The sequence below is a fragment of the Lissotriton helveticus genome, chromosome 8, assembly GCF_964261635.1.
Source record: "Lissotriton helveticus chromosome 8, aLisHel1.1, whole genome shotgun sequence".
Lineage (NCBI taxonomy): Eukaryota > Metazoa > Chordata > Amphibia > Caudata > Salamandridae > Lissotriton > Lissotriton helveticus.
In genome coordinates this window covers 194,368,212-194,382,710 of record NC_136069.1, presented here as the reverse complement: position 1 = coordinate 194,382,710, position 14,499 = coordinate 194,368,212, and the positions used below count along the sequence as shown (strand labels likewise).

The 14,499-nt window shown below is 44.6% G+C and overlaps 1 protein-coding gene across 6 annotated transcripts in view; it reads left to right on the top strand.

Moving 5' to 3' along the window:
- The window catches only part of LOC144772512 (carbonyl reductase [NADPH] 1-like), a 166,986-nt gene that overhangs the window by 105,327 nt on the left and 47,160 nt on the right, over nucleotides 1-14,499 (top strand). For 5 of the 6 annotated variants that reach the window (XM_078656894.1, XM_078656893.1, XM_078656891.1 and 2 more), the window contains one exon: nucleotides 2,292-2,399. The exons of the other annotated variant lie outside the window; for it this stretch is intronic. In XM_078656894.1, coding sequence (XP_078513020.1) covers nucleotides 2,292-2,399 — 108 coding nt within the window. The remainder of the gene's footprint in view (nucleotides 1-2,291; nucleotides 2,400-14,499) is intronic. 6 annotated transcript variants of the gene reach the window in all.

Here is a 14,499-nt window from a genome sequence, read left to right as displayed (position 1 = left end):
ATACAGTTATGTCATAGACACTGCCTCAGATTGACATGCTGAGCACTAGCATTTCATTGACTTTATTGACTTATTTGTCAGGTTTCTTATTATTTCCTTGCCTATTGGCTTGAGCCACTATATAGTTTTTGGCTATTTTTTAGCGTTACATTTTTTGCAGATTTTTAATGTTTCGCTTAAGAACCATGCTCATTTAATGTTGCGTTCTGCTCTCATGTGATGGCACTTCTGTTATCCTATTTAGTCCGTTCTCGGATCATCGGGGGGTGTCATGTAGCTCCTGAATATCCTTATACCGTGTTAAGTTAGCATAGGCGCATTAGAGGTTTAAACGCCATTTTTCCTTTTTGTAACTTCTGCACACGACACTTAATTGTTGACTTAGCTTTCAACCTAGTAGTTCGCTGTGGTTTATATGAGAATAATATGTTATTGCTCTGATATCAGCTTTGCTTAATAAACTATGTCTGCACAGAGAGTGCTGAAGTTTCAGGAACAACACGATACAGAATTGTTATGAGGTCTGATCTCCACGCCTTCATAGTCATAACATAAGTGCAGCTTCTGCCAACTCTGGGCTTGAGGCGGGTTTTATATTGATTTGCTTGGGGCACAATAAACACACTTGATGCGGTTCACATGAAGAGAGAGCTGGTGTATGCTGATGTGATTCCTTCATGCTAGGAAACTAAGGTATGGGCCCGCCCTAATACAACCCAAAGAGACCTTCTTAGCAAATAATATAATATGTGTGTTAGGGAGGGTGAGATATAAGTGTTGTTAACTCTTATCCATTTACAGCATGTTCACATGCTGTCACCATTCGCTTTTTATGGATTAGTAACTATGCTGGTAATTTTGCTACTGATAATATGTTTACTTGTATTATCTAAGATACTGCGCCTGAGAAGACGGCATTAGTAAATAAACATTTCAAATGCTCATGTCTTCTTCTTTACTCCATGTTCTGGTTTGTAATGATAGTATAACGAAAGAGTGTTCATGAGTTCCACGTATCCTGAGGTACTGTAAGTTCATGTTCTGGTTTGTCTAAACATTGGGAGTTCGATAAGACCAATGAGACACTGTAGCTAGCTCGGTAAGGGGTAAGTTGGGTACTAAGGTGAGTTTTGGGTCACCCTAATTCGCCAAGGTTCCAATCCTCTGTGCACAGTTCTGTGTGAGAACAGAAACCCTGCGACAAGTGTTTGATTGGTTCAGATGCTCCGTCCATCACCACCCCCTTTTGTACCACTTTGGGCTGTTCAGGGCATACCCTAGAGGTGTCTTACATGTATTAAAACGAAGGTTTGGACCTTGCAAAAGTTTACTTTGCCAGGTTGAAACAGCAGTTTATACTCCACACACAGGCATGAGACATGTTTAAAGGGATACTTATGTAGGTGGCACAATCCGTGCTGCAGGGCCACTACTAGCATTTAATTTACAGGCCGTGGGAACATGTAGTGCCAATCTACTAGAGAGTTATGATTAAACTAAACATGCCACTTGGGGATAAGCCAATGTTACAATGTTCAGAGCAGCAAGCACTTTAGCACTGGTTAGCAATGGTAAAGCCAACAAAACAAATTCAGCAAAAAGTCAGAGGAAGACGGCATAAAGTTTGGAAGGGACCTTGCAAAAAGGGCCAGGTCCAACAATAGGTAAATTAAATATGCAAGTTAGGAGTATGCCAATTTCTTCACTTTGAAAGAGGAGCATAGGCACCTTACCCTGGTTACCAGGTTTAAAGTGCAACAGCCCTCAAAAACGGTCCAGATAAAAATCTGGGGGTACACCACACAAAAGACAGTAATTACCAAACACCAGTAGAAATCCAAGAACTACCTACTAAAAAACGTCCCTCGCTGGATAGATTCTGGATATAGTGTGGTCCTGAGTGCAAGCATTTGGAGCAAGGTCTAACCATGCCAACACCCGCATGAACCTCTTACGGTCCATGTTTTTTTAAAGGCATTTTGGGCACAAAAATGAGTTGGAACTAGTTACAATTCTACTTAGAGGTAAGAGAAATTAGATTGACTATAAGTAAAGGAAACCATTTGTGGAACAATAAGTGATTATGAATTAGAACAGTTATTATTTTTTCATGTGCCTTAAGTTGTCAGCAACTATTTACTTGTGGTGAAGATGGGTTTGCAGAAGTAACAATCACTTGATGGCTGGTTATCGTTGGTCTGTGCACCATAAAAAATGCAGCAAAATATTAGTTCCCTGTTGGAACTTAAACTATTTTTTTCTTTTTTTCCTCGCCATGGCATATCGGAAAGTTGATGATCCAACTCCATTTCACACTCGAGCTAAAATGACATTGAGAACCAACTTTTTTGCTACCAGGAATGTCTGCACAGAGTTGTTACCACTCATGAAGCCACGTGGTAAGCTCTAAGCTTTTAATATTGAACATCTATACAGACTACTGTTTCCTATTCCATGTGTTAATGTTTTTAACAGAAAAGTGAAACCTGACCCCCCAGTCAGCTCTGTATGCTAAACCAGCCTCTCTCACTCTGTCGATGAGGAGACCACTGTACTGGGTAGAAGATGTGGCGTAACGGTCAAACCTGCAGACTTTGGAAGATTAGTAGCTGGGCTGGGCACGTCACTAAGAGGAGCATGCATCACCTTGTGGACTGAGCCTATTCCCCCCCCGCCCCCAGGAGGTGGGAGGAGCAAGGGAAGTGTGTGAGAGAAGAACAGTCAGAGGCAGTTCAGCAGAGCTCTGTCAGCAGAACCCCCACCCCCAAAGGAACATGTGTTGTAGAACTGGCTGCTACGTAAAGGTGTCTGGGACTGCTATGGTACATGAGGTGAAGTAGACATTTCTAAACAAGCCACTTAAATAAAATAGTTAGAAGTGAGAAAACACTGTGTAAGCCACACAAGTTATCTGTGACACACCGAGTGGAGCATAAGGACTGCTACACACACGCTGCTCTGAAAGAGTTAAATCATCTCCTCACATACAGTATTGCCACCAACGAGGCTAAGCGTGGTGGCTGTTGTCATGACAAACAGCCCTGATAAAACATGTAAAATGCAGCATAGTCATTAAAATGAAAAACAATATTCCAAGTTATTGATGTGAGGACATGAAAATAACGGAGCTTGATTAGCAGACATGAACACCCACCCTCCCCAGCAAAGCAGTCCCATGCCTGCCCCCCTTGGGTAGTCCCTTTCGCACCAGCTTGTTGCAGGACACCAAACTGGATTGCAAATAGATTCTAAGACCTCAGGAAGCAAAACTCTTGCGCAAACACAACTCTCCACGGAACAGATCCGAATAGAACCTTGAGGGTTGTAAATTAAATATATGAAGAAGCGAGACTGCTAAAGTGAAAGCGGGTCGTGCTGCATGCAAATGTGCCCCGGGGGAACTGCAGGTCTGCAAAAGGACAGAAGTGGATGCCTGCTTGTGCCCCAGGGGAACTGCAGGGTGCGCGCTGGTTCGGAGCTAAGCAGCATTTTCGTTGCTATAGCAATAAAATGGCGTGGGACTGTCCACAGTCCCTACGGACACACGCATGCTGTCTGCTATGGACAAATGGCAAGAGCAGCCATGTTTGTCCATGCAGGCGCGTGCATAAAAGCCCTCAGCAGAATCGATTCCAAAAGGTACTTGCAATAGCGAGAGCAATGGATGCTCTGCTTTCGCTAGGCGAGACCTAAAAAAGAATGTATCCTTGTGTAACGTAACTGGTGCTCATGTAAAGCGCTCCCATACCTTCGGGTCGAGTTCGAACTATATAAAACTGCACCAAAAAATATGTAGTCAGAGGCTTGCAGGCTTCTCATGTACTAACCATAACTGTTCTGAGGCTTTATTTCCCAAGTGGGAAAACTTTTAAAGGAATTTGCCAGAAGTTTGAAATAAATCTAATCAGAGAGAACATTCCATCAGTTAATTTGTTGTTTCCTAGTGTTCTCCAGTGATGCAAACCAAGACAATCGCCTCAACGTGACTCAGTACTAATAACCAGCCCTTGTTGACCATTCGGTAATAGTTGGTGGTTTGGGTGGCTGTGGGCTCCTTGCACGATGAACTCCGAGTGGCAAGTGTCACACGAAAAGAGGTCAACCATTGAAGAACAATGGGGCATATTATCAAGGGGGTTTATCTCCGCTTTTTTGGCTTTAAAAGCCAAGAAAGCGGAGATAAAATTATCTCCCTATTACCTAGCTGTCGCTAACACCAGTTAGCAACAGCTAGTAGGAGATAGCGACCATCTTGGGCCCCGCTTTGCATGTCAGTGAAATTTATCACTAATGACATGCAAAGTGGGCGTGCCAAGATGTTAGCGACTGGAAACAGTCGCTAACATCGCTATCTCCTATTACCAACTTTTGGAGATATTCACGCTAAGCGCAAATATCTCCGAAAGCTAACACCTGCCCCTGAGCAGTTCTTAGCCATGTTATCCAATGGAAGGTGGATAACATGGCTAAGAGCATTAGCTCGGTAATGCATGAATATCGCTGACTTTTCAGCGATATTCATGCATTTCGGCCGATTTTTATCACATAGGAGATAAACCTTGATAATAGCAAGGTTCCTAAGCGATAAAAATCGCCGCAGCTCGGCGATAAAAATATTGCCGCTAAGCCAACATAGCGATAATTATCGCTAGTTGTTGGTAATATGCCCCAATATGATTAGCACAAGGAATATAACAAAATATGAACAAACTGAAGCATTATTCCAGACAAGTGCTCTGCAGACTCTATGGCCCTGATTATGAGTGGCCTGTTTTTTCGTGAATCCAGCAGTATTACTTCACTTCCTACAATTTTTCCAAGGTAAATTACGACAGGTCAAATCTGCTGAAAATGATCAGGGGAAAAGTATTGTAGTTAACTCTACATGCAGATATCTTGTGAGGAAAGCACAAAAATACAAATGCTATTAGACCCATTTGGACATGAAAATCCAGAGACTGCAGTTATCAGCCCAAAACATACTGAGCCCTGTGGGATAGTCTTTCATCGTGCCCAGTATATATCTCCTTCCCCCAAAGGCCACTCAAAATGAGGGTCTTAGTACATTGTTGGTATAATGATAAGGCTCAGCTGTGCCAGAACTCAGTCTGTCTTGACCCAGTATGCAAGATTAATGTACTCCTATACTTCATACAACCTTGATGGTCTTCCCTGCCAACTTCCATTTGGTAGAATTCTATGAACTGGATGGTTCATCGGATGCACTGCTTAATTTGAGGTGGTGATTTCCGGGGCTCGGCACCGGCACATAATTATCAATACCAGCACTTAGACAGTCTGCCACATGGTGGCGATGTCCATCTGATTTCAAAATGAGCACCTCAACCGACGTTTATTGATTCAATATACATTATAAAGGACCAATACCTGCCGCCCAAGCCATCCTTAAGCTGTTGGAGCGCATGGAATCGTCTGAACGGGTAGTGCAACTCTCTGGAGTGGGAATAGTAATTTTTACCCCCCTGCTATCCAATGCTTTCCCTACTGTTGCACTCTCTGGAGTGGGAATAGTAATTTTTATCCCCCCCCCCCCCATTATCTAACGCTTTCCCTACTGTTGCACTCTTTGGAGTGGGAATAGTAATTTTTACCCCTACGCTATCCAACGTTTTCCCTACTGTTGCACTGTTTGGAGTGGGAATAGTAATTTTTACGCCTACGCTATCCAACACCTTCCCTACTGTTGCACTCTCTGGAGAGGGAATAGTAATTTATACCCCCCCCCGCTATCCAACGCTTTCCCTACTATTGCACTCTCTGGAATGGAAATAGTAATTTTTACCCCTACGCTATCCAACGCTTTCCCTACTGTTGCACTCTCTGAAGTGGGAATAGTAATTTTTACCCCCCGCTATCCAACGCTTTCCCTACTGTTGCACTGTTTGGAGTGGGAATAGTAATTTTTACCCCCCGCTATCCAATGCTTTCCCTATTGTTGCACTCTCTGGAGTGGGAAAAGTAATTTTTATCCCTACACTATCCAATGCTTTCCCTACTGTTTCACTCACTGGAGTGGGAACAGTAATTTTTACCCCTAAGCTATCCAACGCTTTCCCTACTGTTGCAGTCTCTGGAGTAGGAATAGTAATTTTTACCCTTACGCTATCCAACGCTATCCCTACTGTTTCACTCACTGGAGTGGGAACAGTAATTTTTACCCCTAACCTATCCAACGCTTTCCCTACTGTTGCACTCTCTGGAGTGGGAATAGTAATTTTTACCCTTACGCTATCCAACGCTTTCCCTACTGTTGCACTCACTGGAGTGGGAATAGTAATTTGTATCCCTACGCTATCCAACGCTTTCACTACAGTTGCACTCATTATTAATATAAAAATTATTACTGTAATTATTTTAATTATTATATATTATTTTTTCTATTTAAATAATATGTTTATTTATATATTAATGTGAATATATTTTTAATAATGTTCTAATTATTTTATAAATAAGTTTAATAATTATTTTAGATTTTTATTAAGTAAATATATTAAAAGATTTTATTTTTACATTTCATTTATTAGTTTTTAAATGTTAAGCTTTTTTACATTATTTTAACTATGTTTTATTCAATTGTGCTTATTATTTAATTACTGTTATAGAATTTTTAATACATTCGATATTTTAGTTAACTATATTTTAACTTTCTATATTTTTGAATCGATATTTTAGTACTTATCTGTTTGAGGATAGCCATTCTATATTCTGTCCCTTGATATTTCGAGGTCGATATTTTGGTAAGTCGCTATTCTGTCCCTCGATATTTAGATACTGAACCATTGCACCACGTCATAACACAGAGCCATCATCTCTACAAAGCGAAACACTAAACGCAGTGATAATCAGGTATGAAGGTGCCACCGTACTTATCAGCAAGAGCGAGGAAAGTGGCACACAACCTCAAATCGGGTGTGACAACCAGGCCCAATTTAGCTGCTGATGCATGCACAGCAGCAAGTGGCATCCAGTGCACTGCAAGGCCTTCGATTGTGAAATTTTTCAATGGCTGCAGAAGGAAGTGTGTACTATGGTGCAGTTGCATTCCTGAAACCACCACCGCCATTCGACAGTGCCAAGAAGTAGAATATTGGCATCAGGTGGACTGCATAGATCAAAACATTTGACAATTTCATACACACAATGGAAGAAGCAACGATTAGAAAATAATCAAGTACCTAAAGAATCTTGCTGGTGATGGAGTGAAAGTAGTGAAAAAGAAAATATCACAAACTGATAGTGTCATACCGTCAAGTCAAGGAAGTGTTAGAAGCCAAGTTCAATCTGATGCCTAGTGTCTACTATAAAAGGTACATTTTCACTCAAGCATGACAGCAAGCTGGCCAAATGATGGATCAGTCTGTTGACAGACTTGATGTGCTTATTAAACACTGCAAGTTTAGTGAATTTAATGATGAAGAAGCCATTCATCTCTGCTTAATGATAGTTGTCTTTCAGAAGACGCATGTTGAGAGAGACGCTCAGCTTAGAGAAAGTGTTAAGAGCAGATTGGCAAGCCACTGAAATAAAAGCTGGAAAAGTGAAAAATTAATCAGAGTTGGTCATGAAAAGCAAGCACAAGTACAAGGTGGATTCATGCAAATCAACGCCTCCAAAGAAGAAAAAGCTGTGTTTCCAATGTGGGTTTTCATTTCCCCCATGAAGGCAAATGTCCAGCCATTGGACAAATGTGCACAGGTTGTGGTAAAGAAAACTACGTTGTAACGGTTTGAAAAGCAAAAGAGAAACAAACTGCATCACAGCAAAAAGAGAAAATAGACACCAGAAGGTTCAAGAAGCATTCTCGCCACGCCCACAAGGCCAAAAAGCAACATTAGTTACAACAAGTAAAAACCAGAAAAAGTCGATGGTCATCAAGTCATCAAGTTCATGCAACAAAGGTCTGTCAACGTCATTATCGAGCACCAGTGAAGAAAATGGATGTGCGATGGTGATATCGACCACAGAAAGACAGGCACACGTTGGTTTGGCTGCTTGCAATGAAGAAAAAAAGACAAAGGCGAAACACCACATAAAATAACATAATTGATTTGACATTGCCCCAAGATTACAATAAAGATCAGCGGTTACCCCATAACCTTTATCATAGACAATGATGTGTCGATTAACTACATGCCAGTTGAAACGTTCACCGGCCTATCTCCTGTGCCATGCCTTAAACCTCCAAACACGTGGGCTGCTTCTAAACCATTGCAGAATCAAGGATCATTTTTGGCGACAATGAGTCACAATGCCGTATCAGTGCAAATGCCAATTCATGTTCTTCAAGGTGCCTCCTCCAATGCATTCCTACTAGTTTTGCCACCGCTGCTGACATGGGACTGATATCCCTCAATTACAAACTCCACACTCAATCTAAAGTTGTGATTCAGTTTCCCTCTTTATTTCATGGCCTAGGCAGGATCAAGACAATGAAAGTACAACTTCACATCAATGAGGACATTTGCCCTGTTGCCCAGCGGCACCGCAGAGTCGCTTTCCACTTACAAGAAACTGTTGAGAAAGATCTAGAAACGCTGTTGCAGCATGACATCATTGAGCACTCTACTGGTCCTTCACCATGGGTTTCGCCCATAGTGGTGGTGCCAAAAAAGGGCAGTCTAGGTGAAGTGTGAATCTGTGTTGATATGCGTCAGACCAAGCAATTGAGAGAGAAAGACATCCTAGTCCACACATAGCAGACATGATGATGCAACTGAACGGTGCGAAAGCCTTCTCCCGTCTTGATCTGAACAAGCGATACCATCAACTCGAGTTGGAAGAAAACTGCAGGTACATCACTCCATTTTTGACTTATGTTGGTTTGTTCTGATACAGAAGGTTGAATTTTGGAGTGTCGTCAGCTGCTGAAATATTTCAGGATATTATGCGTCGAATAATTCAATCTGTCACACATGCTTTTAACTGCGGTGATGACATACTAATATTTGGGACAACAAAAAAGGAGCATGTGAAAGCACTTACGCAAGCATGTCAATTCATTGCTGATGCAGGTCTCCCTCTTAATGCAGCAAAGTGTGAGTTTCAAAAGACCTCCTCAAATTCTTGGAACATATTCTCTGATGGGGGAATGACCCCTGAAACAGATAGAGTGCAAACACTGTCAGCTACCTATCCCCTACAAGATGTTACCATGCTGCGATCCTTTTTAGGAATGGGCAGTTATTACTCAAGGTACATTTATGACTTTGCTAGTGTGAGGGCCCCATTGAGAAACTTGACAAAAGGAGACGTTCCTTTCCAGTGGTCTGCTGAATGTAATCAAAGCTTCAATAGAATAAAACATGCAATTTAAAATACAACTGAGATGGCCTATTTTGATCCCAGTCTATGTTAGTCCGGTGGGGCCGGGGGCATTCCTTGCTCAGCATAATGGTCATCCGAATGCTCAGAGAAACATTGCGGCCTATGCCAGTTGAAGCCTGTCTGACACAGAATGTGCCTATTAACAGTCGGAGAAGAGAGTCAGGCTGTAGTGTAGATCTGCAAACATTTTCAATGTTTCTATATGGAAAAAGTTTCACCATCATTACAGATCACCAAGCGCTACTCTATATTAGGCCTGGGCTCTAAATTCCGGTCCGCTCGCGGGATTTGTGGAATTTGGGTAATTTCGCGTTCCGCGGAGAACGCGAAATTGCCCTAAATTCTGCGTTCCACGACTTCGCAAATTTTTTTGCTTGTTCGCGTACTCAAAATGCGTGTTTGCGAGATATTTCCCCACGAGCACGCAAAAAGCAATTGCGAACAGGAAAAAAGCATCGCGGACAAGCAAATCCGCGTGCTTGCGGAATTTCTGCATGTTCGCGGAGATTTTGTACCGTTTCGCAGAGATTTGCGTAACGCGATTAAGCAAATTCCGCCCAACCCTACTCTATATTTTTGTGTTAGAAATGGGATTTCTGGTTGACTAAGGCTTGGGCCAAAGCCAGGCTGAAACCATCACTTTAGTCAGGGCAAGGGAGTTACACACTGAAGATAACCCCTGCTCACCCAGTTGGTAGCTTGGCACAAGCAGTCAGGCTTATCCCAGAGGCAATGTGTAAAGCGTTTGCGCAACACACACACGCAGCAACACACTAGGCACACCACAAAAGAAACTTCACACAAGGTTATATCAAACATAGCCTTTGTATTATCATAAACACATTAGAAACTCAATCACGCATTTACACTGTGCCAACTGGCACTAGGCAATATTCACCGGGGATTATATACAGGACAAGGCCAATCGGGCCACGGTCTGAACCATCAGATCAGGTAAGTAAATGTAAAACACAACCAGTAACTACTGGTACAATAATGACCAACGCATTATGTTGTAGATAAATCTCAGGACACTTCTAGTTACTTACATGTAGATTTATTGTAGGACGTTCAAATTAAAATGAAGAAATACCTCAGTTTTAATGTCCAAACGTTGGTACACTTGGAGTGTGCGTACTGCAGACGACGTTGACCGGTGGAAGCTAATTGCAGAAATACGGCTGATGACACCGATGCGGGTGCCTGAAGATGAAAGTGCCTAATAAACGTTAAAGTTGGATCGCGTTGCACTAACGATCTTCACTTTAATGAAATTACACACCTCAAGATGGCCCCCGGATGTTACGCGGTGACGTGTAGGCAACCACCACACCGCTAACTTCACCGCTTCACTCCTGCTTAGCAATGTACTCACGGTTATTTATTTATTTATTTTTTAACTGAGCCAACGTCACCGTGCTTCCTTAGGATTGTTTTCCACAGTATAAACTTCCCTTCATCACTCAGATGACTTCGCTTTGCTGGGAGTCGAAAGAATAATGTCCCAGAGTGCTCCCCAAAGTTGCTCCACTCCCCAACAGGACTCGCGGGAAGCTCTCAGACAATCACCAATAGCCAGTCTCGTGAAATTGACTTACAGTTTAGGCAAGTGATGACAGGTAGTGTGGCATCTAGTTTTCTTTGCCTTAGTTTGTGGCAGAAACTAATTATACCGCTGGATTGATGATGAAGAGGTCCCGTGCCTCATGAGAGTTTTCCTTTTCTTCACGTATGTTTTCAAACTGCCAAACACTATTGAACAACGCTGGGACCCGATCATTGCACCCGATCAGCACTTATGACCTTTGCTGCCACAAATATATTTAAATTACACAGAGGCTCGTACTTGAAGTCAAGGATACTTGCAAGTGGTTTCTTCTTTACTTTTCTTTGTTTTGTTTTCCAAGTTACTTCTTGTGTCACCAGTTACTCGTTTTTTTCGATCTTATTTCAGGCAGCAATTAGGTGGTTCGCCATGGGTTCTTAGTGCGAGGTGCTGCTCAAGCTGTGATTGATGGTTTCCTCTCTGGTCTGGTCAGCTAAATCATCGCCAAATTGTTCTGGAAAAATCTCAGGACACTTCTAGTTAGTTACATGTAGATTTATTGTAGGGCACAGCTGAGTGCACACCTCGGCAGCTGACCAGACCATCAACTGACAATAGTGGAACACTCCAGTACAAGTTAGGTATTCATAGGTATTCTGCAAGAGGAGGTAAGAACACAAAGGAAGGGCTAACGACCACTGTCAGCCATGTTACATGAAGAACTAATTTACAACACATTATCACATTAGCATTAGACACCATCCTAAAATATCATAGCATGACATTAGGCATAACCACATCAGGCCCCAACCTCATCAGCATAAACACATTACACCTTAGGCCTCACCAGCATACACACACTAGCAATAACCTCATAACCATAAACATCATTAGAGGCATAAATTACATTTAGAGGTCTAAATCAGGGCGCATAAATCACATCACATAAATCAGATTATGCATAACATTATGCATAGACCTCATAGCAATATCTGTAGGCATAAACATATGATGAAAAGGGGCATCACATTAGCATAACCACATTATGTAACAAAACAGCAGTGCACCATAGTAAAACTCACAAGGGCCTTGCGCCCTTCTGGGACACATAGGTACCACACCTAACCCCAGGCCCAAATGCCCTATGTCCAAAAAATCAGGGTGTAGCTGCTACTGCAGCTAAAGCAATGAGGAAATGAACTGGGGTGCGGGAGTGTGTCTCACCCCCCTCCTCATCACGAAAACAAAAATGACCCCAGGGTGCAGCTGTGATCATGAGGCCTGGCACAAATGTGCCTCTCCGGTCCCACTCAGGGAACCAACAGAGCACCAAAAGCAAATCAGCATTGGCATCAGGATGCCGGGGGAGCCCCACTCAGGGACTTTGCCCACAACTTTGCCCCCTTTGTTGCAGTTGCCCTCTCTCCTGCGTGGCAGCTGTGAACACCACCAAGCACTGGCACTACAGTGCATTGGGAGCCCCCCTCTGGGACTCCTCCTGGCGCTCTCGCAACACGAACAAAACCAAAGCGCAGCCCCACTCACCGGGGCTATCTGGGGACTCCTCCAGTCCTCTCCTCAGGCAGGAAAGGCACCGACAAAGTGCCTCAGCAGTCCCTGCCCGACCAAAACCTCTCCTGCCCTCTCGATGCTGAAGGCGACTCCGCAGAGCTCCTTCTGGGCAGGAGGCGGGGCTCTCACAGCTCACGAGAGACCCGCGCAGACTTGCCGGCTTCCCGGTCACAACGCTGCCTCTTCTCGCGTCGCCGGGACACTTCCTGGTGGACTTCTCTCGGCACCACGCTGCAGGCCCGCCCACAGTCAGACGGACTCTGCCTGGCTTCTATGCCTGTCTGTATGTGGGCATTCCAGCTTAGGAGCAGCGCCGTCTCCAGACCATTCAAAATCAGGCCGCTCGTCTCATCCACCGGCTCCCCAGGTCTCATCATACCACTCCCCTACTCAAGTCCCTCCACTGCCTCCCCGTCCTGCAGAGAGCCCTTTTTAAATTGGGATGCATAGTCTTCATGGCCCGCGCCCATACGGCTCCTATTTTTATTAATTCTAGGATCACTCACTATCGCCCTTGCCGTGATCTTCGTTCTTCCAGCCAGGCACTCCTCAGTGTCCCCCGTTTTCGTAAGTCTAGAACTGGTGGCACAAGGTTCTCTACCCTTGCCCCGCGTTTCTGGAATAATCTCCCACTCTCCATTAGGTCTATTGCCGACTATTTGTTGTTCCGTAAAGCGTTTAAAACTTACCTGTTTGCTCAAGCCTTTTCCCCTTAGTAACTTCCCGGCTTCCTCTCTCTCTTCTACCGTCCTTCCTCTCCAGCGCCAGGAAGCCGCTTGGCCACAGTGCGCTCTATAAATTCCTTCAACTTTCAACTTTCAACTTTCCGGGTCAGGCCGGCACTCTCTCTCGGCGGCTCGGCCCACGGTGGTGATTTCGGAGATTCCTTCATGTGGGACAATATGGGGTAGGCTCCCGTTTTAAATAAATACAAAAGCAGGGTGGGCTCCCACTGGACTCCGCACTTTGGTGCCACACCTAAACACGGGCTGACCTCCTGCTACAGGTGGATCCCCACCGAAACAATCACGGTCACCCAGGCCCTTGTCAGCAGCAGCTTGGACTATGGAAAAACCCTCTACGCAGGAGCCTCTGCCAAACTCCTGAAATGACTAAAACGCATTCAGAACGCCTCTGCATGCCTGATCCTCGACATCCCTTGCCGCAGCCACATCACACCCCACCTGAGAGACCTGCACTGGCTCCCCATCAACAAGAGGATCACCTTCAAGCTCCTCACCCACGTACACAAGGCACTCTACAACACCGGACCAGCATACCTCAACAGACGATTCACCTTCTACACCCCCAACCGCCAGCTCCGCTCGGCCAACCTCGCCCTCGGCACCATCCCCCGCATCCGAAGAGCGACCTCCGGTGGCAGATCGTTCTCCCACCTCACCGCCAAGACCTGGAACACCCTCCCCATCCTCCTACGGCAAACCCAGGACCTGCTAACCTTCATAAGACTACTCAAGACCTATTCGTGCAGTAGCAGCATCCCCCCAGAGACTTGAGACCCCAGGGTGAGTAGTGCGCTTTACAAATGTTCTGATTGATTGATTGATTGGCTTCCCTGAAATGCGGGGCTCTTCCTGGCATACTGGAGCCCCGCCTGGAATGTGGACTCTTCCCTGAGGCACAGAAACGTGGGGTGGGATCCCACTCACCTCCGGTTAGCAAAACATGCGTGGTGGGGTCCCGCTCCAACCCCAGCAGTGCAGGGGGAATCCCACATGCTGGGATTCCCTCATAGCAATCACTGCAGAAGCGCGCTGCAAGACGCAAGCTCCTCTCTTGCTGAAATAAGAAGATAACAAGCTCATGTGGTGCTTGGGCAAAGTTTCAGGGGGGGAAGCAAAGGCTGGGCCCAGGCAGGCCAGCACACAGGGCCCTCCAGCAGGGAGGCAGTCCCTCATGGTGGTTCCTCCTAAGGCCCAGCAGCAGCAACAGGCCCACCTAAATCAGGAACAGCCCACCAACATGGAGTCACAGCCCCTACATTGATACTACATTTTCCTTTGTCTGCAGGACAG